This window comes from Cyclopterus lumpus, chromosome 21 (assembly GCF_009769545.1).
Source record: "Cyclopterus lumpus isolate fCycLum1 chromosome 21, fCycLum1.pri, whole genome shotgun sequence".
In the NCBI taxonomy this organism is placed as follows: Eukaryota; Metazoa; Chordata; class Actinopteri; order Perciformes; family Cyclopteridae; genus Cyclopterus; species Cyclopterus lumpus.
In genome coordinates this window covers 15273131-15298859 of record NC_046986.1, presented here as the reverse complement: position 1 = coordinate 15298859, position 25729 = coordinate 15273131, and the positions used below count along the sequence as shown (strand labels likewise).

At 39.8% G+C, this 25729-nt stretch overlaps 3 protein-coding genes across 4 annotated transcripts in view; 2 read left to right on the top strand and 1 right to left on the bottom strand.

Annotated features, from left to right (window-relative positions):
• asic4a (acid-sensing (proton-gated) ion channel family member 4a) overlaps nt 1–3880 on the top strand; it is a 73094-nt gene extending 69214 nt beyond the window's left edge. Inside the window, exons 9-10 of one of the 2 annotated variants that reach the window (XM_034562282.1) lie at nt 57–173; nt 1094–3880. In XM_034562282.1, the coding sequence (XP_034418173.1) occupies nt 57–173; nt 1094–1231 (255 nt within the window). In that variant the 3' untranslated portion in view covers nt 1232–3880. Of the gene's footprint in view, nt 1–56; nt 174–1090 lie in introns of both variants that reach the window. The other variant, XM_034562281.1, reaches the window with a different exon arrangement.
• Nucleotides 3881–5997: 2117 nt separating this feature from the next.
• chpfa (chondroitin polymerizing factor a) lies at nt 5998–13754 on the bottom strand. Its single transcript, XM_034561884.1, has 4 exons — nt 13273–13754; nt 11606–12170; nt 9887–10069; nt 5998–9759 (listed from the first exon to the last, which is right to left on the bottom strand). The coding sequence occupies exons 1-4, from the start codon at nt 13560–13562 to the stop codon at nt 8497–8499; spliced, it is 2301 nt and encodes a 766-aa protein (XP_034417775.1). The 5' UTR covers nt 13563–13754; the 3' UTR covers nt 5998–8496.
• A 2607-nt stretch (nt 13755–16361) lies between these two features.
• LOC117751014 (pyridoxal kinase-like) lies at nt 16362–24454 on the top strand. The gene is made up of 11 exons (XM_034562510.1): nt 16362–16626; nt 17576–17630; nt 21050–21154; nt 21473–21556; nt 21929–21963; nt 22110–22195; nt 22324–22369; nt 22461–22572; nt 22675–22811; nt 22901–22967; nt 23289–24454. Exons 1-11 carry the CDS (start codon nt 16546–16548, stop codon nt 23414–23416), a joined length of 936 nt encoding a protein of 311 aa, XP_034418401.1. The 5' UTR covers nt 16362–16545; the 3' UTR covers nt 23417–24454.
• Nucleotides 24455–25729: the final 1275 nt, after the last annotated feature.

The following is a 25729-nucleotide window of genomic DNA, read 5'->3' as shown; positions in this document are numbered from 1 at the left end:
CCTCGCTCATCTCTGCTCTTCCACCCTCCCTGCTGCTGCACGATGGGTAAAACCAGATGATTAAGCACCGGCTACAACGCCTGCTGAGGCCCAAGAAAGAGGAGAAGAAGAACAAGAACAAGCCGCCGACCAGCACTGTTGCAACAGTGGGTCTCGAGGAAATAAAAGCAAAGGTACAGCACACACTGTACTCTAACAACTATTCCACAACTTGCCATGCAGCACTGTAACCAGGAAACCACAAGGGAATAATTCAGGGAGAAACAAATTCATATTGTTTCACTTTTAAAATAATGATATGACTATTACTGCATTGTTCCTAATTAGTCTTAACCACAGTGCAAAGCACATCCTCCCCTGGAGCTTGGATTTGTTATTGCACAACTTCATTCTGCGTATATCTGAACAATAGACTTCTTGTCTCACATTTTACCACAAGTGTGTCATACTTCCAAACAAAATACTAAAACTATAACTTTTAAACAAGGCTGCCAGAGAAACCTGGTGTGGATGGCTAACATCACATTTTACTTTCCAGTGGAGATGTAGAAGCCAAATTAGTTTTCCAATATGGACAGAAGACCCCAGTATCTAAATCTATAGCCACTGCACAGACATATGGATACACTAGCTAGGCTATCTATTTCCTAACTCCAGCTGCGTACTTAGCCCACAGATATTGTTCATTCTGTACACAAGACATCTGTTGGCATCTGTCCATCCGGGGAGAGGCAGCATCTCGGGGGGGGAATTTTTCCTGTGCCAATGTGAGGGTCAAAGGTCAGAGGATGTCGTGTGTGTACATATCGTAAAGCCTTCTGAGGAAAATGTGTTATTTGTGATTTTGGGCTGTACAAAATAATTTGAATTGAATTGAATATCAATCCATTCATCTCATTCTCATCTAGAAAGTTAATAAGCCTTTCCCAAAATGTTGAACTATTGAATCTGCAACATGATCACGGTACTTCAGCAGTGTCTTGGTTTTGAAGGACCTTGTCAAGAGATCTTTCTGGATCGATGTAATATCAATGTGCATTATCATTTAGGTTTGTCCCATATGAAGTTGACGTGTTTGCTGTGCCTTCAGCAGGAGCCGAATGACATGACACGGAGTCACCCAGAGGGGGCGTACGCCAACACGATCCTCCCCAACCACCACCACCCTGTCCCACACCCCCACCACCACCACGCCGGGCACCACGGGGTATTTGAGGACTTCGCTTGCTAGAACCAACCGTCGTCCTGGTGACGGCAAAAGATTAAAAAAACGTCTGCGTTCAGATCAATAACGGACCCTTGGCATTTCCGTCGCTCCTTTGCTGTCACCAGTGAAAAGCTCCAGCCAAAGTCTAACACCAAACTCGTGCTGCTAACAAAGCACTTGTACATATAGGCACAAATTGGACACCGCTTTTTTTTTCTCTGGACAGGACACCTCTCAACTTTGTGCATCATGACCAATTTTTGGTACATGATCACTACAACGGGACAAGAGGACTGTATTTCACCTTGATCAAGTTAATACTAGATTTATTTATTCAGCTAGCGTCTCTGATTTATTTCTGTCTGTATCTCTCCATTCATCCCTTCTCCAACTGTTCCTCCCACTTCACGGAAAACACACTGTACCATAGAAAGCCATTACACATTCTAAATTATGTAATTATTTAAAGAGATACTATTATATATATGTTCTATATTGTATACAAGGTGACAATACTTACAGAAAACAAATCTTACTCGTGTTACATCCATCCAAAATACGAGGGGAATTATTTAGGCTGAACTGTAGACCTTGGCTTTAGATCTAGCAGCATCTTTCCACATGATACACTTTGTCTGGTTTGTGGTTGAGGTGTTAGAGAGTAGCATTGTACCTGTACATAAAGTCCAACTTTAAAATGAGAAAGTTCTAAAGTTCTGTTTCAATGGTTGTCGTTTATATTCAGTTAATATATAACTTATGTAATATTAATTTGAGTTATTAATAGAGAAGACTTTTATATGACAATAGCGGTCAGGATTGTAGCAAATACTCACATTTACAATCTGCAGATATGTTAGACTGCCAAACATCAATCAATACATTTGTCCAGGAAACCAAAACGGACTGTATGGATCGTGACTATTATCTACATTGTTTTCTTTTGTGTGTCCTGCTTTTTCCAAGACGACACACACATCCTGGATTAGGAGTTATGTGTTCTAAGTACAACCGTTATGAAATGGTTGTACTTAGATTCTTCTTCTTATTCAATGCATTTCTGCCCACCGTCCACTCTTCACTTTGGTTAGCACCATAACTGTAAGCTGACATAAGCAATAAGAAACAGATTTTTTTTTTTGCTGAGTCATCTCCTTCAGCTTGTGGGGCCTCTGTAGAAGTGCAGCAGCTATTTACAATATGTGTGTGTGTGTGTGTGTGTGTGTGTGTGTGTGTGTGTGTGTGTGTGTGTGTGTGTGTGTGTGTGTGTGTGTGTGTGTGTGTGTGCGTGTGTTTGTTTGCATGTGCACTTTAACATTTTGCACACATGACTGAGCACATTATAGGCTGATGCGACTCTGTGGAAAAAAAAGGAATGTTTGAAAATCGACATAGTTAGCAAAAAAAAGTGTAGAGTTTTATTGCAGTAGTAAGGTTTTTATCTAATAAACGTAGAGTTAGGGCAGCGCAGAGTTAGATTTCAAGAATTGCTCTGGAAGCTGAAATATTCTTACTGGGTAACTTAATCCTCAATGGACGGGACAAAGACACTACTTTTTTTAAGAGCACAAGTTAGCAAAGTGTGAATGAAAACTAAAAAAGGAGACTTTCACATTGATTCACTCATAATCATGTCATTACCACGGAGAGTCGGCTTGCCCATTAGAACTTTAACAACACGTTACCCCGACTTTGTGAGGCTTTGGTTCTTCTTCTTTAGAACTAACTCTATAAATTGAGACATTTTGGATTTACACTGTTAAAAAAGCAACAACGGTCCTAACTATACTGTCATATAAGTGGGACAAACCACAACACAGAAAGTAGTTCAGGTATTAATTTTCTTGCACATTGTTACTGTCGGTGGTCAAAAATGGGGTCCAGCTCTTTAAAACCACTTTGTAGTTCAGCAGTTTGATCATTTTATTTTGTGTGTCGTCGCCAGATGCTGAGACATCTTCTTGTCCTTGTTTTGTTTTTAATGGTACCCTCACCCAGACATCTTTGTTTTGCCTAACAACCATTTTTTCAGTGTTGTTCTTTTGTTTATATTGGTTGTCCTGTTTAATATAGATTCAGTAGTAAATTGGCGGTTGCTGTTGTTATAGTCATTTTTGTTATGATGTGACAACACATCTTCTTGCACATCACCATTAAGTACTGAAAGTACCTGGAATTTACATCTAGCTTCATCTCTTGCTCCAGGCACTCAAGAGGACCCATGACAATGGCTAAACGTTAAGTTTTGTTTAGTTCCTGCAGAGGAAAATGGCTTTTGATCTAAATGTCTAAATCTAAATGATAACAGGCTCTGGACTAGATGGACAAATTAGGTAATCGAGACTATTTGCCATAACTTGAAATGATTTAACTGGACCTCACAATTTATTTCCTTTTTTCCTTTTTTCAATTATCAATGGGCTTTAATCTCATATTGCTTACAGTACAGACACACTTTATAGAACTCTCTTATTCGTCTTCATTGAAGAAGCATTGAGGAATGTGCATTCAGAAATGATGCAATGCCAGAAATGTGGTCTTTTTGAATGAACTCTCAACCACAAATACTTGACGTGTTGCCGTATTAATGCAGCATAATTTATTACATTTCCCCATTCTCCACTAATGTATTCAGCAATGCTGGGGTACAATAAAGTGACTCACATTCAGTTGAACCGCAGGACTGCTTGTGCTAAATCAAGACAATTGTATTTATGGTGTAGATGTTGATTATGTTTTCCTCATAGCATGCCAGCAAGTCATTTGTATCAAAACATCACGCCCTCTCTCTCTCATTGCTAATTGTCAACAAATCTCTTTGGACTTCATTTTAAAGTCCAACCCTAAACTGCACAAAATCAAGCCATCTTAATGCCCCCTACATGGGGGCATTATTGACAGGCCTTTGACAATCCACTCTGCATGTAATTCAGAACATTTGTCTGGGGAATGTGTGGAATTCTTCACATTAGAAGAGATCATGTTTACAAAGGACAACATCACTTTCCTGTTAATTTGATTGGTGCATTCTGTTGCCGCAATATCGCCATTCATCACTCTAACTCAAAATGAGATTCACAGACCTCCATCTGTCAAATCCCCTCCTCCTGTCAAGTAATCATGGGCTATACATGGCTGTTTAATATTCATAATCATGTGTCACTTTGACATTTTCAAAAGGTTCCCAATCACATTCTCTGATGGCATCCTGTACAGGCTATGCATAACAATCTTCTCCTCTGTCATCAATAATTGTAGCGATCCTCAGACAAGTCACACAGGGGCTGGCGTGTCGCGATGAATACTGGGCTGCTCATCACTGTAGAATTGTGTTTGAATGGTCGAGTCCAGAGTTGATGTCGAAAGGTTTTCTATCCTCGAGATGCTGCGCACTTTAAAACACAACCCCATTCATTTTTATTACAAAAGCCATTAAAGACACATTACAAATGGTTGATCTTACATCAGCATGCCGTCCGCGTGAGGCGCCCCAGGAAGTCTGTACTGTAGCAGATGGGACAACGTCCCCGCTTGATAACATGTAGCTCACATTCTTGGGATTCCTCAAGCCTCTACTCTGAGCTCCCTTCAAGCACACCTCTGTGGGTCTGTTTTTTTATAGCTCCGTGACATTCAGTCACATGCACCGCTATATGTGCTTATTGCATTATCTTATTATTATTATTATTATTATATAAAAATATATTTAATCCGACCAGCCACCGATGTTAATTTTTGATGATCTCTTTTTGTTTTTTGGCTGAGGTCTGAGATGTCATCTGAGAAGAGAAAGAATATGAGTGCAGGGTGACACAAGCAGCTGTCAGGAATTCCTTCTTAGGAAAACTTTTCCTAAGAAGGAAGGCTGTCACACATCTGACAGACTTCACTGCAGGAACAAGAAACGCTTACATTTTGTACAGATGTGTGATCTTGTGGTTATTTTCTTCTGTTAGAACACATTTTATAAATGTTAAATATGGTAAATATACAAAAAACTATTAAAGTTTAGATTGGTAAAAACCAATGCCTTCTAAATCCAGAGCCCAATTCAATTCCACATTGTGTATTCATTATTCACACACTCAACATGCATTTCAATTTTACCACACTTTCCACCATTGGCATTTGTTAAAAGATATATACAAGGTTACAAAGATTGAAGTTGTTGGACAACATGGGACGACTCAGAGGGCCCATGAAAAAGGGTAATTTCTTGACCAATCTATTTTACGTCTAGCAATTTGTGTAATTCTGCTTGTTAAAACGCCCTGCAGGTGAATCCAAATTCTCATGAAAACTGAGAGCTTCTCGTTTCTAGGGGACTTGAAACGACCGTGTCCCCATGTGGGAGGAGAAAGTACAAAATAATGACTTACAATTAACTCGCAGCTGCTCTGTAGTTATGCTGTTTTACAGCATGCCTCAGGGTAGTGCATACGGACCCTTGAAATAACTAAAAGCTGTTATTAAGGTTGCAACATTTTTCCAGTTTTTAACCCAACCCAGACATCAGAAAGACCTCGAGTCTGTCATGCGCAAGAAGGCCAACTGCAGTCCTACTGAGCACACGCTGTGAACATGAATAAGAAAAGCGTTCATGTTTGTGTTAGAAGTATTATCTCTAAATGCTGTTCAGTAACGCTGCTCACCTCAGCGACTGGAAGGCCCGGAGGACCTGTGCTGCAGACACGAAACACACTCTTTTGCTGACATCTAAAGGACAAACTGCACTTATGAATACTAGTTTCTTCTTCACAAAAAAATTAAACAAAAAGAGGAAATGTTTATATTCAAATAATCTTTATTTAAAAATCACAATAATTCACAGTTCATTAGAAATTACAGCACACAATTAAATGTGATGAGTATCAATTCAAACGTATTGCTTTGGTTATACTAGTACCCATATGCATAAAATAGTGTAAACCAATCCAAACATCAATGGAAATTTTAAAAACGAGCCTATGCATTTGCCCGCTTTTTGAAATGAATTGCTTGATTGAAAGTGAGAGCAACAAAAGCATATTATTAAATCATCTTCCTGGTCAAATTATATGATTTTCAATGCACAAAATACAAAGTTCGATACAGTACGTTTTTGTCACCAAAAATATAGTATCAATCGCTGTGTACATAATGCTACAAAAGGCTTAAAAATAGAATCTATAAAATATTTATACATGCACGGAGAATGTCATGAAAGCCTCTCTTAGTGCGGAAGTATTCAGAATCTGCATAATTCATAGAGAAATGCCAGATAAATAAGTTATGAACAAAATACTTAGAGACTTCGGCCAGCGAGGGCGGCTGTTTTAACAACACTGGGTGATTAATCTGCCATGCTCGCTTACGTTTAAGCTCCTCACGTCAGTAACGTAGGAAAGGCCTCCCTTTGGACTGCACTGGCAGAGACGACGCAGATCACCACAATAACTTTATATTGTAATCTAAGCCCTCCATCTTTCACAGTGGTTTTTGGAAGATTCGGTTTCCAATTGCGCACATTATTAGTGTCGTACTCTTCTGCTCTCGTCAAGAAAGAGATGCGTTAGAAAATGACCTCCATGGTCTTTGTTCACGTGGCAGAAAATACAGCAAGTGTTGAGGATCACCACTGTGGATGTAGTGTTTCCAATAGGTACGTTTGCATCCAATTAAAGTTAAATAAAATGCCTTCATTTGATGTATTTCAAAGTCAATTTGATGATGAAAAGTGTCTAGTGTCAGTAAAATACATTAAAAGGTCTTGTCAAAAGAAATTACAGTGTACTTACTTGACATTGAACAGAAAGAAGTCAAAGTCTTTATGGAACAGTATTTTGGTATACACACTGCTCTACTTACAGCAAATGTCTTTGAAATGAAAAGTCCTGCCCTCCATCGGACACCGAGACAGTTGTATCATCTGTAATATTGCACATTATAACATACCAATAACTCTCCTGTGTTCAGTACAGCTACCTCCACCACTCTAACGTAGAAAAGGCCTCCCTTTGGACTGCACTGTGACTGGGTCACGCAACCATTTCTAAGACTGAGCCCATCATTCAATAACTTACAAAAACTTTTAGCAATGTGGTCCAAAATACTTTGGAGCACTTAAACACTTTTTTTCAGAGTATAAAAACGGTCTGCTATACTTGATGTTTCATACATTCTTAATTTCAGTCATTTCTAAACTAATTAAATCCTGTTTTATGAGGACTCACCTTGGCAATCACTTTAGACATTTACCACGGTGCTTTCTTTTCCCCATTATTCATAAATCTCCGTTGCCTCCTGCATGTAGATTTTCTTGTAACTTCAAAAGGTTTCATGGGGAAAACTTGCTGGAATACACCAGTCGTCATCTTTGACCTCTGAAGATCCTTTCTACCAAGTCCCTCCCTGCTTTGAGGCACGTACTCAACCTGTGGACGGTTGAGATCAGGACATCTCCGAGACACCTTTAAAAATAGACGTAAGCTTGAGCGACTACCCATTCAGTTCTCCCAGCTATGCAACATTACTTTATCCACAGTGAAAGCTAAGATCTCCCTCCTGCTCAGAACTATTATTCATGTTTTAAGTTCTAATGAAAAACATCAGCTGTGCGTCACCTGAAGGGGTGACCTGCAAAACTGTGCAACATAAATATCATTTCAAAACAGTCAGCATATAGAAAAGGAAGTGTCAAGGCACATAAAGCGCTTTTGTAAATACTAAAAATATGTAAATATCAAAAGCTCAATTTTTCAATGTGAAGGAGCACACAACCTTTGGTGAGCTATACATTAAATGTAACAATATCTTTAATATTAACATGAATTCTAATGACATTCTAGATGGGTGAACGCGTTGCCGCTAGTACCTCTGATTCTATGTAGCCACGTGTCCGCTGGGTGTGTAGTTGACACCCTAAAACATAACTGGTTAAGCCAAAACTAAGCCAAGGCTCTGCTGCTGTGAGTTTCTGCCATCCAGTGGTCAGAAATTTCTTAACGTAGCTTTCTGGATCGTCAAGAGTAGCAAAAACATTTGGTTCAAGCAACTCATCTGTACAAATGGGTATTGTAAACATTTAAGGAGAGGTTTCATTGGGAATGTACTGCATTCATTTTTCCAAACTAGCTAAAAATTCATAACAAACCAAATGATCCTTGATTGACACAGAGCGGTGAGTCCGGGGTCACAAATGGTACTTTAGCCCCCAGACATGGGTTGCCCTCAAATCTAGTACAGTAAAAACAGAGCTTTTACCATCCATTTCAAAAAGACGAGTGGGAGCGGGGAGTTCACTGGTGCTTTCAAGTGCTGTTTCCTTGTTCTTGCTCAAACAGCAGCATGGCGAGCTGGGAGCGAGAACCCAGGCCTTCCCAGTTGCTCTGTACACACCTGTGGAAGATGTCTTCACTCAGCCGGGGGTTGCAGGCTTGGTAGCTGTACTGCTGGTGCAACGCTGGCTCCACCGCCCTGAACACGTGCAGACCCGAATACTTCAGGAACATGTCGAAGATGTCCAGGGTCTCTAGAATCTCCTCGTTCTCTTGGACGTCTGCCACCATGCGCGTGCGTGTCGTCATGTAGTCAGAGTTGTAAAAGCACGCTTCTTCAAATGACCTGCGGTCAAAATGGCCTGCATCCTTGACCAGATCGACCGTGGATGGATGCTGCTGGTTGTGATAGGCCACGTCAGGGTTGAAGTCCTGGAAATGGATGGGGAAGAACGCCTGCCAGTTGTTTATGGAATTCATGCGGCAGCGGTTCAGAAATTCTGAATTGACATTTGTGTTGACGTTAGCCAAGAAGAACAGCGAGTCAACCGGGTGCTTCTTTGAGATGATGTCCATGAACTTGATCTGGGACGGTGTTTCCGTCTTGACACTTATCCACGGGATTTTAACTGTTGGGTATTTGCGCTCATAAGTGTTTATCTGTGTCTTCACACCGGAAAATATATCATTCTGGTTAACCTGCTGCGCCTCCACTGGGTCATAAATGAACAGGAACGTTAAGATGGCATTTTCACTGGTCTCAAAAGCATTTGCGGCGAAGACTTCCAGGAAATGGTCAACATGGACTCGGTCCTGCAGAGTAAGAGGTATGATGATGTGAATCCTTGTCGCTTCAGTGACATAGGGCATGGGGATGATCTCAATCCGACTCAAAGGTCGCACCAGATGAACTCGCTTGGTGATTGAACGGCTGTGACCCTTTTGGTTCACGACCTCCAGCTGAAGATCCAACGTGTACTCCATGCCCCTGACGGGGTCGAAGCGCCTGTACCCGTTAATCAGCTGCTGCTTCTTCAGGTGAAGGACAGGCTTGTACTTCTTGTTCAGCTCCACCATGGCTACCTCAATAACATCGGCCACATCCATGCGGTCAATACCCTGCAGTTCACACTTTGGAGAGCCATCAACGCATGAATAAATCTCCTCTTCTGTAAAGTATTCCCACTTCAGAACTTCAAACCGAGATTTCGGCTCAAATGGTGGACTGATCCCAACGGGCCACTGGGAGCTTCGGTTGCCCTCGAAAGCAACCACGCTCACGTTTTTTATTTCGGCCTGTGGAAACACAAGAATCGTTCAGATCTACACAGTTGCTGAGCCGCCAGAAGTATGCAATGACAAGCAAGGTTTGTTATTTTTGACTGGACCATGGGAGATTTGTGACATTTGAAAATCAGCTTACCTGCAGTTTAGCAATCTCATCGTAAGTCTTCTGGAGTTCAATCTCAGTGAAGTATCTGTGCAGCCTGTACATCTGTTCAGGGTCAGACACTGGATGGACAGTCAGAGCCTTCTTGAACTCTTCACTTTGTTCTTTACTCGGATCAGAGTTTTTTCCCAACTCATAATGGTGGTACTGAAGTCCCTGAGAGAAAACGGAGACTTCTTTTCATAAGGCATCTTAAATGGCAGATACATGCTTTATGTTTTTCAAAGCATAATTGTTACGCTGTGCTACTTCCATTGGAACAAACATCACACGCCATCTAGACAGCATCTTGTGCTAAACAGACTGTTTCAACCATAATTGCATAGCGAAGGCAAAACAGTGATTACATTTTTAAGATTTGAATACTATTGTTGTACAAAAACAAAAAGTCGTCCGGAGTTTTGATCATTTACGGGATTACATTTGTTTTGGGAACATGAGGTTCAAGTGATGTTTATCTTAATGTTGCTTTTTATTTCTAATTAAATAGGACCTGTGCAGCATCAAGTTAAAAAGCAAACGAGAAAAATAAGGTTATGTTGAAACCCAACAGCAAATGAGTGACACTGGCACCAGAATCCCACTTAAAGTCACTTAAGCCGAAAACCGAGTCGTCACCTAAGGAGCTTGCGTGATTAAAAAAAGTGAATACAATCTGATTAAGCTATTAAAAGAACAAAGAATGGAGACGCAGCTTAACTGAGCACCGAGGCCACTCTGTTGTAAATGTTTGCCAACAGCCTGTAGTGGTACACTTAGTGAAGCATCATCCGTGCCCAACTGTCATCAATGTTCTCTCTTAACAGAAAAATTTATGTCTGGCTCTGTGTTCAAGCTATTCTCTTCACCCACACCAGACCCTTTTAACTTTCTCCCTGCTCCCCTCTCTCATTTAGGGGGCTCTGCTGGAGCTCTTCTGGCTCGGGGCACTTTAGTTAACCATGCAACTCACTTTCAACTGTGAGACAAGATGGTTTCCGGCACTGTGTCGTGGCCAAGGAGAAGAAAATGGAAGCAAAAGACAGCGGAACGACTCGACTACAAAAGGACACATTTACATCGATAACCTTCTGACAATATATTTGAATATGTTAACAAAGACCACGGACTCTTAGCATGGAGGGAGCAGAATGCAAAAAAACAATCACCTGAAAGGGCACTGGGACAGATCAGGTCTCCACAGAGCTTGTTTGACCTTAAATGCTAATGACATTACAGGAGCAGAGCATGTTGACCCACAGGGGATTTTCACACCATTGAACCTAAGCAAGACTGAACTGAGCTGCGCTCTGCTGGCCTGTTTACCTATTCCATGTTGCTGCTGGAGCGGTGGAGAAGAGGGCTATTAGCAATCTACTCTGTAGTATAAATACCACCTCTGTGCTAGAATGGTAATTACACTTTTATATAGCTGTCTGTCACTTTTAAGTGCTTTTTTTGCAGGATTTCTGCTGTGACAGTTTTGTTTTTCTTTGGAGGAGGAGAACCCCTGCTGTAGCCCGCCGCAGCATCTATTTTTCCTCCGTTGCTCGTCATTCATTTTAACTTACGAGCCGCCTCATTCTGTTCCCTTTGAGAATCAGACATTAAGAAGCCGATTATAGATTTAAAATAAATATATATGTATTATTGAAAACGAGATGGTGTTGAATAAGTGCAGTGTAATCATGTGCCCAGATAGACTCAACCTACCTGATATTCACTGACGCAGTTCGTGTTTGTGTAATCGATGATGCATCTTCCGAGCCACTCATCAGGCCTCGCGCTGAGGATGTCGTTCCGACAGTTTTCCAGGAAGGGCTGGAGTCGGAGGAGCAAGGTACGGGAGAGGATGTACCCGAACCCACCGTAGCAGTACTTCCCTTCCATTTCTCCCCCTATGAACTCCTCCGGACTGCCCATGTAAAGCTCTCGATCCATACTCAGGTGATCCACCAGGGCTTTGATCCGGTCCGCTTCTGTGTAGGCGTCATCTTGGACAAAGTAAAACCAGTCGTATTCATTGATGTAATGGTCCAAAATGTACTTGATATTCTGAAACATGTTCCAGATCAGCCTCTCATCTCCGTGGGAGACGACAAACATGCCGTGAGGGACTTTGCGGTTGCGCATGCCGGTGAAGAATATCACAGTGTCCAGGTGATGGCTGATGGTGCGATTGACAGCTACGCCCAGAGTGCTTATGGTGTTTTTGGATGTCAGGACCCCGACGAACAGACGCTCTCGCATCCCCAACTCTGTGCTTATGTATTTAGCCCTGAAAAAGACACCAAAGAGCTACTGAATACATGTTAAATATGTGTGAATTAACAATACACAAAAGGAAAAATAGAAAAACAAACTGTCACCAAGCATTCTTCATCTTACTGTCACACCAAAATACATTATCTTGACCTGAAAATCGATGGGAATAACAACGACTGAAAATAGCTAAAGAAAATGTTTTGGATCCAAACCAAATCTGTGATTTTGCCCACTAAATGTCAAGGAACGCCTGAGTGTTTTTTAAATATGCAGAAATACCGACTAACAAGAAAAATAGGCTTTCTGGTAAAGTTAACATGTAAGGACTGGAATTGTGATTCATCACTGCGGTTATGGGCTGTTGGTTGGACAGAATCCACCTGGCTGTGGCTACTTCGCCTTTTTGGCACTACGCGAGCAAAGAATCTGTATTAATGAAAATTATTGATAGTTGCTCTCCCTTTTAGATTACAATCCACTGCATGGCACTGGTTGCCTATGAAACCAGTGTGCGGAAATGCTTAAATATCCTTAGCTGAACTTTTCCTACAGGGAAAAATCTCTTTCTCAGAATTGCAATGCAATGCAACCACTTTGGGTGTGAGAGCTAACTTTCAAACAAGGTCTCTATCCAGAAAGTCCAGGAAATGTCTGCCTCTCTACAAAAGAAAATGTGAGGCAGAACTCATTCAGCATGCGGGCATGGCCCAACATGTGGATACTCTCAGCTCTGGCAGTAAATGTTGGCAGTGGGGCTGTAAACTGTAAACTTCCTATTCCATCAGACATTATGTGTGCCAGCTTGATCAAGACCAGTGGCATCAGGTAGAGGGAGAAAAAAAAAGTACTTATATTATATATAATTATAATTACTTATGCGGGCCATTTGGTTTTGTATTATTAGTCAAACTCATCATGTGTTGTCAGTGTAAAATCTCATCGCCACATGGCAACCAGTGACTTATATGAAAAATATATGCAGTGCAGCAATGCCTGCTGCACTGCAAACGTGAGCTCATAATGGTGAGTCCTGTTTCAGAACAGGTACACGCCATGTATTTATTTTAATATAAATAGTGTTCACCAGTTTAGGTTAACGGCCACCCAACGCTTACCTGAACACTTTCTTTGTGGGACTCTGCTGGACTTGTTTATATGGGACTATTCTTGGTTCAAAATCCTCTTCGGACTCCACATCGTTGATGGTGGAAATAGAGTTGGGCTTTCGGGCTCCCTTGAGCTGCCCCTCGTGACCCGAAGTCACATCCTCGCCCTGCTTGCCGTCTAGGTAGCACGCTTCTTCCGTCCAGTTTACGCTCAATAAACTCAACGTGAACCCTAAAGAAATACCGATTACCACCGGGCCGACCGACCGCAGAACAGAAATAAACGCCGAAAATCTCATCTTGTGCTTTCGGCTCCTCTGTCTGAGAGTCCCGCGGCGCTTCAAACGCGTCCAAACAGGCCTTCTGGTCCGGGACAGGTCAACTACATGAAGTCTGAGTCGAAGCAACCCGTGTAAACTTAAGGAAAATATGTAACTTCCTCCTTAAATCTTACGCAGGATTCGTACGTGTCAGTGAAGCTGCTACCTGGCTCCTCCCCGGCCAGACGACAGCATCAGAGGCGGGTCTAGTTCCAGACTGTGTGGATGAATTCGGGCTGCGCAGCGCGGAGGGATAATAAACACGACCCACCGGCCTGTAGGCGGGGAAATGTGACCTGGAACACAACCAAAGTCCCTCCGTCTGTTTACGTGGTGACGCCCATTCATCTGAGGTGGTATTTACAGAACTGTAAAAAAACAAAAGGTAAAAGAAACTTAAATCACGTACAGCTATTAACCTTTGCAAATGTTTACATATTGCAAATACCATAACTAAACCATAGAAATTATAAAACCAATTTGTCACTGACATGATAGTGTTCACCTACAACTTATAGACGTGACTATTTCAAGCCATTCCACTACAACTCAGAGGGAAACCTTTTTTATTGGACAGTTCTGGTTTCTTTCCATATAAGCTGCACATCGACCATCTAACAGTGGTGTGCATCAGTGGGCTAATAATCATGTATAACAGTTTACATTACATTTTCAATGTAGGATACTTGCACAGTGATGGACTATTTATGGGTGTGGTTAGGCTAAAGGTTGTGAATACTTCCGCCATTGTGGGACTGACATGCACCTTCATGTCTTTCTAGATTAACCTTCACTCAACAGACTCATGCCAATAACATCACTGAAGGCACAGATATTACCTCCCGCTGAACACACCGAACACTTTACACTGACAAGGATTGTTTTCATGCTCTTTAAAACTTAAAACTTAAAATTCATTGCACTTCAAGTTCTATCTTGCGGTATCTCTCATATATAAAAATAGCAATGATGATGATACAAACTGTTTTTTATATATATATATATATATATATATATATATATATATATATATATATGTCTGTATATGTCTGTGCAATACATTCTGTATAATTTGTATGATTCAGATGTTTGATATATGATATGTATATTAAGTTTATTCTGTTTACTTGTTTTGGTCTTGCTGGCTGTCAGGTTGAGCCTCCATGGATGTTAATGCTGTGCTTTGGACTGGACTGGACTGGAAGAGTAGAGGGTTGATTTGTGTGTGTCATGTGTGAGTGATTAAAAACTGGACTGTCACACATTTTACAACCTAATGAAACATATTGTTGTTGTTGTTGTTTTCATGTATTTACCTACACCTAATTGAAATCATATTTCTTGATTAAAGGATTTATCCAGAGATTAAAACTTGTAAAATAGTGCGCTGACACACCTCAAGTTTCTCAAGACCAACATTAAAGATCCACAAGACAAGTATAATAAGTCTGTACCAGATGTCTCTCTCTCCCTGCAGCTGCTTCATGTGTATTTTAGTGATTAGCTCAGCTTACAGCTCACCCACCTGGCTCTCACTGTTCTCTATCTGGCCTCTGTGCTCCTCACCCAGATGTCAGGGCCAGTGTGCTTCCTGCCAGTCGATCCTTCAACTGCATCTTTTTCTGAAACGTGCAGCCAATGATCTCACTAAGACCTCCATTCTCCATATATGTAACTGAAATATAAAAAGTGTCCTCTCTTGGAATATTGTTGTTGTGCTTTAGTGTACATCCTCCTTTTTTCAGCTTTTGCATTTTGTCAGGTAATCGTCTCTTAGCTCTCTTGTGCTCTCTGGTGGTAACCAAAATACTTGCCTTGGTTATTCTGAATTTGTATGATAAAAGGGTTGTTCAAGGAGTTACAGAATAAACAATGCCTAACATTATTTTACATTTGGCTTCATATATTACTGAATACATTCAAATTAAGTGGATAACTGTTATTATGTTTATTATTTTACATCCATCTTTTCTGTTGGTCAATGTAACATTTGTAAATTACATACGGTGAATCAGTTTTCTCCACAATAGGCTACGAATGAAGATAGATAATGTGGGGAAATCTTTATACCAACGTATGTGCTGTATGCATATTCATTAACTGTGAATTTTATTGAACATAGTAAATAACACATTATTAGTCATACCACATTTCATATTTCATTCATTAAATCATATATTCATTAATTGTATTGTATGCATCCTGACGTCACTCAAATTTGAAATGCAATATTCAATGTTGCATTACTATCATTTTATTTGCCAACATGCGTGGTATAAATATCTATCCAGCTATTAGCTATCACCATTTTCAAGTTAGTCTTCAAACAATAAGTTTCAAGGTACCCAAATGAACATTGAAACAGTTTTTGCTCGTTGTAATCAGTCCTAAAAAACTGTCACTTTGGAAGATATGAACTTGATCTAACTGAGAATGCTAAAGTCGCATATCAACTTCAGATAAACTGCAGTGTATTTTTGTACAGGGCGAGAGCTGCGGATTTTGTCTTTAGAAATGCATTATCACGCATGCATGAATGATTAAACCAAACTGTTGCAATTCACGTGGACCTTGGATATTGTTTATAATTGTGTTCATGTGAACCAATACTTTTAGTTAACATTTTACAAAACTACTCAAATGTAAAATGTAGCTAACTATCTGAAGCTATACTGTAACGTGAAGTATATTTTTTTGGGAGGAAGCTGGGGGCTCCCATATTCCTCATAAGCAATTGAATGCACCAGTTTAGGTGTCCCTATATCCGCCTGAAGAAAAACTAAATGTCATTAGCAACAGCGCCTCTTCTGCCCTTCAATGCTTGAGTTGTTCCTCACATGCTAGGAATCAACGTGGTCGAGCCTGTTCACACGCTTTTCATGCAGATTTAGAGTGTATCACGTCTGTTTTCTCTGTTCGGTGTTTCGACACGCAGCCGGTGTCACGTTAGTTCATTGCGGTAATGGAGTGTCGTGTGTTGTCCATTCAGAGTCATGTTGTCCGGGGATACGTTGGGAACAAGTCGGCAACATTCCCTCTGCAGGTAAGACTTTGATCATACATGCAGGTGGGTCCACGAGACTTCATTGACACGTAGGAAATAGCTTAAAACAGAGAAAGGCAAAAGGTAGAGAACATGCTTTTTGTATGGAGCGTGGCTTCCTGATAGCGAGAAGAGTCTTAAGGCTGAAGGCAATTGCCTTCATTGAAACGTCATAGGAACCTTTCCTCTTCTGCCTACACATCATAGGCCGTTTCCCAATGTTTATACTTTACCTACATCACGTTATCTTATTAGATAATGTCTGTGGGAAGAAAAGAAAATACAGAAATATCCCGTTTTTTTAAACACCCGATGTAATAGGACAACCCAAAAGCTAGTTTTCAATCTGAAATGTAAGAATGATAGCATATAGTTCAGAAATACCATTGCGCATTTATATCCGGACTTTTTCAAAAGCGGATTGAGATTTCAAAATGTTAAAATTGAATGCCCCACTCTAGACAGCAATTAGTTTATTTTCATTCCCATATTAATAAAATATCTGAGACTTACAACACACTATTAATTATAGTCAACATCATGTTTAGGTCATTGAAATTATGTCAGTGTTTCTTTTAATGATGGACTGCATTGATCTGAAACATTTCCTTTTACTTCTCTTTTATGTCAACGTTTCCTGCAGAAGGATCTGTGGGATCATTTTCAGTACCCAGACATGTCTGTCTCCATATTTAAGCTCAGAGGAAAGCCTTCCGAAACTAATGCATTACATAACTGTATTAGAATGTAATGTGATTTACATAAAGTGTACTAAAATATTCCAAAAGGGATATCAGTCCTTTCAATGATCACAAAACACAGTGTGACGCGTTACAGAATCTGTGGTTTTGTCATTGAACTGCACTCCTTGTAATTCACCATGCTGTTCCCCAAGTACATTGGAGTTCATACATCTCTGTAAACAGCTGCTTAATTTCTCTTTTCTCAGGTGCTGGGCTTTGAAGTGGACTCGATCAACTCTGTGCAGTTCTCCAATCACACAGGTCGGCCGAGTGCTTTCAAAGTGCTTTTTATTCAGTTTCACAAAGTATATTTATATTTAGTTTTTTTTTCCCCACTTTCTTAACAACTCAACCCTCATCTTTTTATTCAAATATGAAGCTATGAGTTTTAGTTATTCCTGGCGTAGTGCATGGATTGGTAATGCTTTACATCTTTCGTCAAAAACTATGAAGTTGTGATCCATGTGTTGTCATAAAGGTGTGTGTGTGTGTGTGTGTGTGTGTGTGTGTGTGTGTGTGTGTGTGTGTGTGTGTGTGTGTGTGTGTGTGTGTGTGTGTGTGTGTGTGTGTGTGTGTGTGTGTGTGTGTGTGTGTGTGTGTGTGTGTGTGTGTGTGTGTGTGTGTGTGTGTGTGTGTGTGTGTGTGTGTGTGTGTGTGTGTGTGTGTGTGTGTGTGTGTGTGTGTGTGTGTGTGTGTGTGTGTGTGTGTGTGTGTGTGTGTGTGTGTGTGTGTGTGTGTGTGTGTGTGTGTGTGTCATACACGACATGTTTAAATGAGAAACACTGGACACATAAACCAAACCGAGAGGGTCAGAGGTGTGATGTACAGAGTTAATTACTGCCCAAAGCTCTTTTTCTCCGCCTGCTTGTATATAATCCATTGGATGAGCTCTGCATGCATGCTTTAGCTAACTCTGCGAAATATAATCTTTTTGGTCATCTGTTACTGGGTTTGAAGTTAATGTTTTCTACAAACCATTTCTCCCTGATAAGTTAAGTTTCCTTTTCAGGTAACTTTACAATGGGTGTATCTGTGGGAGTACATTATCTTGCATGAATACTGTGTTGCAGGCTGTATTATTTAATTGTTTAAAGATCAAATGATGCAAAGTCAGCTGTTCAAGGCAAAAAGATGCAACAATCACATATGCATTCTTCACAGTTGGGCTTTAATTAATGTAGCCTACCTTTTTTTTGTTTCTTCCTTAAATTGAGTTTATTAAAGACTTGCATCTAAAATAAACCTTCCAAACAAAGAAAAACACATTCTTATAGAGTCCATAAATGGGTAACACAACAAACTAATTAACTTTACATATATACTCAACATTTGTATATGAAAATGCCTCCTTCATGCATCTTTTAATCACTGGTTGTGGATTCCTATTAAACTGTCAAACTAGACACCGCTGGTAATAAATATGAATCAACATTGTTACTGTAATGCCTATTTTAGTCTCTAATCTGACTACCTCACAACCCATCACTGAAATCAGGACATTGATTATTACATCTCAAATGTTCATCTACAACATGGGACAGAATGACTTTTAGGCTGAAATGGTGCCATGATTGCCAAATGCAAATTGTCAAAGAGGACTATAAATATTTCAAAGTTCATGAATGTTTTTATAATTGATTACTTTAATTATTTTTAACACGCAACATAGAATCAGGTTTTGAGGAAGATGGTTGTTTGAGGCATTCCTGGGTCAAATTAATCAGGTTTCTTATTTGAAAATATCTAAACAAATACGAGGCAGGAAGGTCATGCAACCTTTGCTGATCAGTGGCCACGAGTAGCAGTTACAGGATGATTACACATTAGATTTGCAACATTACATTTCCCAAGATGCTCTGCAATCAGCTGCTCTAAACTAAGAAACTGTCATTAGGTGATTTGACTGAGAGCACGTGAAATTGGGACGTAAGCAGAAAAATAAAGTCAGCAATATCTAAAATTAGTCAGCGTTGGGTAATGGCTTATGTTAGCCACCATAAAATACTGGTCATAGTAAACCAGACCATGTAAAGCTGAACACGCAAAACCTCTCAGTATAATGAACCGAAAAGGGGTGCAGACGTATAACTTTATCAATAACTGTACCACTACACAGTGAGGATTAAGTTATAGTGCATTGTATTTGTAATAGTCTGAACTAGAGCCACAGAACAGAAACAAAGAAGTCTTATTTGCAAAAACATCCTGTGTTGTTCATTATTCATTCGTTCTCTTAATGTTGCAAAATCTTGTTGATCACGTATATAAACGCCAGAAATCTTCATCTCTGGCTTGTTGATCATCTTTTTTACATATCAATCAACCGCTCTATCATCACCCACATGCAGTGTGGGCTTTATTGAAGTCACTTTGTGAAATGGGCCGATTTTAAAAATGCCGAACCAGTCAGGAAAAGAACATCAAAAATAACTTGTTGGCTGAAACACCTGCAGAAAGGACAGGGTTATAATTGGTGTGTCAATTTATGGAAACAATGAAAAATGTGAAAGAAATGCTTTTGATAATAGTTCATCTCTCTATATGTACCCTGTGAACCCTGAAGCCATTTTCACTGGGGCCTTCTGCTCGTTGGCAGTCTGCCAACAAAGGACTTGTTTTTCTGAACAGTCTATCAACTCTCAGCGCTCTCCAATGTTACACCTGTTACTCCTTGTTTCTTCTCCTGCTAACCGTGCCATTTTCTCACGAGATAAGTTTATTGTTTGTCCTTCAACTTTCAGCTCTCTTGTTGCATACTAACAGCCATGCTGCAGAGAAAGGGGGGTTCCTATAGCCCAGCCTACTAAAGTAAAAACTATAACTATTTTCTTTGTGGATTCTACTGTGCACAGCTGCTGTGTCTGTGCGTAATCCCCATCTAATCATTTTTCTGAGAATAAATCTATTATATGTTCTGTTTTAAATAAGGCATATTTGCTTGAATTCCCCATCACCTTTTATTTCACTCCCGACAAGGAAATACAGTTATTTCCACAAGAATAATCTTGGGTCAAAGCATGTGAAGAATGTGCTTACACCACAGGGGCAGGAGTCAATATGAACATCTGCTCTTCTTTGAGAGGAAAATTGTCAGTGTTCAGCTGGTGGAGAAAATTGCATAACTGTGTCGACCGTAATTCTCCTTTTTAATAAATATTTAGAAATGTTAATTCTCGTTTTGAAATGTTAATGCACAAGTTTCCCCTCCAACCGCGCAGCACATGCCTCTACTTGGCCTCAAGCTTTCTGTTAAGTCCTCGCTGCAGGAGGTGGTCTCTCGCTGGCTCAGGGTCAGTTTGGGCTCCGTGTGAACGGTATGAAGAATACACCGATGTGTGTTTGTGTCCAATCATTTGCAGTCAGAGCAGCTTTTGTAGGGTTTATTCTAGGTCAGCGGAGAAAGGGGGAAGCTTACAGCCAGGAGACAAGCATCCCATTCAGTCAGTGTGGGGGCCCCTGTATCACCCTGGACACTGCACAGAGTAGAGGAACCTCAGCAGAGGGGAGGAGAAAAGTAGAAAGATGTAGAAAAACCGGGTTAATATATTATTACAGTGTTTGTCTTGGTTTAACTGTGTGTCAGGGTTTCCACGGATCCTCAAAAAGTCTGAAAGCCTCTTGATTTCTCTCTTTAAAATGTCATGTCATTTTGAACCTCTGCTCTCCCTCTTAAACCCTAGGCTACGCCCATTGGAAAGGACAAGTACTGACAGCAGAAGAGCTAAATGAGCTGTATGAGGGCATTAAGCTCAATAAGGTGAACCGCTATAACTACATCCTCACAGGTGAGTCCCAGCAGTGTGTCACTGTCGAGTAAAGAAATGTGGATCTTCAGCAGCTACAGCTTTGCATTGCCATTTACTAGAAGACATAATAAAGTGTCCTTCAACAGCCTCAGTACTGCACTTGGAATGAAGGGGCACAACTTCCTCTAAAGTGATTGACGTGCAAAAGCCTGTGTACCTAGCATTTCTCACTCATTAGGTTTGACCCTATGGGCTGCCACAGATGGATTGATACACTTTGAATATTAGTTGGAGTACTCGGAAAGGAAACACACTGACGGTGGGTCATTTTCTCTTCTTCACACTTTCATCTCCAAGGTTACAGCAGAGACACGTCCTTCCTGGAGATGGTGGTGGACATTATTCAGGAGCTGAAGAAGGCCAATCCCAGCCTGGTATATGGTCAGGATACTTTTTTTTTTTACATTGTTCACATTTCAAATTTTGAGAACCAATACTGGTCAGTTGATGCGATCTGTCGATGGACAGAAATAATAATAAATTATAATAATAACCTATTTCGATATTCCATCATTCTCTTTCAAGCCAAAGGGCTAAAGATTCACTATTTCCATCTTTGTAATTGTTAGGCTTCAAACTGTTATGCTGGGCATTTTTTAAATTAATTTATGACATGTTAGAGACCAAAGAGTTTATCTGTGTATTGATCAAATACTCAGCAAAATTAAATAATCATTAGTTACAGCCTTAACAGAGTGTAAACTTTGTTCTTAACATAGTCCAAAGCCTAATTTGTAGTCTTCTTGTCCACAGTTTGTGATCCTGTTATGGGAGACCATGGTTCAATGGTAAGCATCTTACAGTTAATTATTTTTTTAAACTACACACCTGATGAGGGTTTAATGTACTTTGTACTTCTTTTTGTACTTGAAAGTTAACTTGTCAGGAGGTTTAGAAACTGCATGGAGACCCTATTTGTTGCTGTCTGTTTCAGTACGTTCCAGAGTATCTGCTGCCAGTCTACAGGGACAAAGTAGTGCCTTTGGCCGATATCCTCACCCCCAACCAGTTTGAAGCAGAGTGAGTTCACTAATACTGATACTAATATTAGCTGATATGGAGGAATATTCGGTGAGCCATTTGTTCATTATTCAATGTAGGTAAATACCTGATTGGTATATTTATAACTACTGCCCTGTTTTACACAGACTATTAACTGGGAGGAAAATCACCACAGAGGAAGATGCTGTTGAGGTGAACATGAAACATATTCCTCACTGTGCTGTCTTTAGTTTGTGACACCAAAAAGTAAGAACGCTATATTGTGACCCCTACTACACTCCAGGTGATGGACTTGCTTCATAAAATGGGTCCAGAGACCGTGGTCCTCACTAGTACAGACCTGCCCTCGAAACGTGGGGACCAGTTCCTGGTCGCCCTCGGGAGCCAAAACATTGGTAAAGTACCAGAACAACTTTCTCCAGACGCAACGTCTACTTTTTGCTGCTTATAAGACATTTGGGGATTATACTCTAAATTTGGATGCGTCCTTATTGTAGTGAAAGCAGATGGGACCAAAACCAGTCAGAAAATATGCATGGACATCCCCAAAGTGGATGCTGTATTTGTGGGGACAGGAGACCTGTTTGCTGCCATGTTGCTAGCCTGGACTCACCATCATCCTAAAGACCTGAAGGTCAGTGGCACACTTCACCATTTAATCCAAAAACTGATGAAATCTGGTTTTGCTGGACTTACACATTGTCTTCCTTCTGTTTTTCACAGGCTGCCTGTGAAAAGACTGTTTCCGTCATGCACCACGTCATTAAGAGGACTATGACTTACGCCAATGGTAAGGATTGTGTGTTTATGGCTTCTTTGGACACAAATGAACTGTGTGTGCCCCCTTCTTTTAGCTCTATATTTACACAAGCAGTAGCAATATGTCAACAAGTAGTGTGCATTATGTAGGTTTGCTATCTATAGGTATTGAGTAAAAGGAGGCACACAAAACATGTCATAACCGTTGCTCTTATAACTGCATTTAAAATGCCACAAGAGGATTAACAGCCTGAAGACATTCACTAAGACAAAAATGACCCTTTCACTGCGCGGTTGACCAGCCACCCTAAGTCCTACACTGTTTTCTTTAAACTGCTCTTCTGTCTTTCAGAGATGGCTGGCCCTGGGAAACGGCCCAGTCCTGCACAACTGGAGCTGAGGATGGTTCAGAGCAAAGCGGACATTGAGAAACCTGCCGTTGTAGTGGAAGCTCAGGTTTTACAAAAGTATTCACGCTGAAGACCGTAACATTACCCCGGACATTGACATCTTGCTGGTACAAATCAACTTCAAATCTGGGCAGGCCACCAGACACCTGTAGGATTTCCACATCAAAGACTGTCTCGTGTCTCTGCCTTACAGAAACTCTGAGGGAGTACAACTATGTTTTCATGAGCACTGTCTGCAGGATGTGTTGTATGTACATTCTGCTCACAAACGCACTGCCAAATGCGTCTGTACTATGGTCTGTGTAGACTTCATCTGCCATTCAAAAGGAAAAAACACCATTAGCCAACTATGTTTAGGTATAAAGATTTTAATTGTAATGTACTTCAATCCTCCTTAACATGGTAAAGTATTTCTTGCTGTAAAAAAAACTCTAATAGATGCATGCATGACCATGCCTCTACTTGCTTTGGCTATGATTGTAAGTAAGGACTAGTTTATAGTTTATCATGCATTTGAAGTAAAGTGTTATCACCTTCTATGTGCAGATTGGATGCATTATACATGCTGAAATGTGTATAGTAACTCTCACAAATTGGCAAACGTATGAAATTAATATGTAGTCTATACAGTTTCATTAACCCAATTGGTTTCACTTAAATTGTAACTTAATAATAATAAAAATAATAATAATAATAATAATATTATAAAATTGTTCTTTTAATCAACTTTCTGAAAATGTGTTTCACCTACTTTTTAATTATGCATTGATGTCTTAAAGTAGCAGATGTATAACATGTTAGATCCATGTCCTAAACATCTCAAATTGAGGTATTTGCACAGATAATCCTTTTAATATATTTCCTAACAATCATTGTTTTCTTCTTTGACTGTTGTCTTATCTCAACAAAAGAGTCGGTATGAGAGACCATGCTGTATAATAGCCTTAATGGGGGTAAGAAGAAAAACATTGGTTGTGACTGTTTTCATGTACCAATGTAAAAATGTATCCTCACAAATGTTAGAAAGTCAAGTGCCAAACCTTGAGCTGTTGCTTTGACAGATGAAACAGCAATATAACAAAAATAAATTATTCATATTTTACTGAAACTGTGTTTTTGATTTTATATATTGATTATTTATTGCTAGGTTTCAAGATGAGTCACCCAAGCATGATAAATTACTTTTACCTGACACATTTTCTCAATCTATTAACTGGGTAAAAGCACATTGAAGACACTTTTCTACAAGGTGTTCACATGAGGGAGGGAATTTTACTCCCTTGCGTACAAAAAACGTTTGAATTCCTTTTGTAAATGTTTAACATGACCGGACCTTTAATCCCCCAAATGAAGTTCAGGTTGAATATGAGTAAATGAGAGAAAATGTCTGGGATCAAAAGAAAATAAACATGCTATTAATAAAAATGTACTCTACAGAGATATAGAGTGACACTTTGTTCACTTGAGTACTTTGGTACATTTAAACTTAGAATTACAATTACATTTTACTGAGGAACAAAGTCTAAAGTGTCTTGTTATATAAAATCGTTCAAAATAAATGATAATGATCTATTTAAAACTGGTATGATTGCATTTGATCTTCATGTAGAGGATTAAAGGAGAAATCAGGTGTTTTTAATTTAAAAGTCTAGGAAATAATAGCAAGAAACAAAGAAGAAGGACAAACTAGTTGGCTCCCAAGTGCTTACTATATTGTGTGATTAGGGCCAGGCTCTATTTTGTCATCACTAATCCACAGTATGAATAGCCAGCATTAACCCAAATAACCCAGCAAGCCAATATGTCTGTTCAACTGCAACCTGGATACTGTGAGTAAAGGTAGAAGGACGCACTATTTGTCTGCATTATCTACAATGTAAAATAAATGATAAACTCAAATTTTGTTGTGAAAGAGAAGAGATGTATTTCTTATAGTGACTGGTTCATGTTTGAGAGATTATGACTTCCCCTTCCAATTTATACTGCAGCTATGCAGAAACACCAGCAGAGGGCTAAAGAGGTCTAAAGTTGATCAAACGTGCACATCTTATTCAGGGAATTATATGACTTTAGTTATGTCAATGGCTGTGTACGGTTGACGTTTGTTAGTAAAATGCCTGTTAAAAAGTTAATTCCTTCGGCATTATTATACATACAGTGTCCATATACTGTATCCAGATTATGTATTGTGGATAACAAGCAATTTATAATGTACATGTTTTAAATTCAGGAGTTCCAATGTATCTTTCTGAGACCAAGGAATGCTTAAACATCAACATTAAACATGAAATACAATTTCAACAGTTAAAGCAATAACCTAATCTATAAACTGATGTAATCTAATTGATCACAGGAAATCACTAATATGCGAGAAAAAAACCCA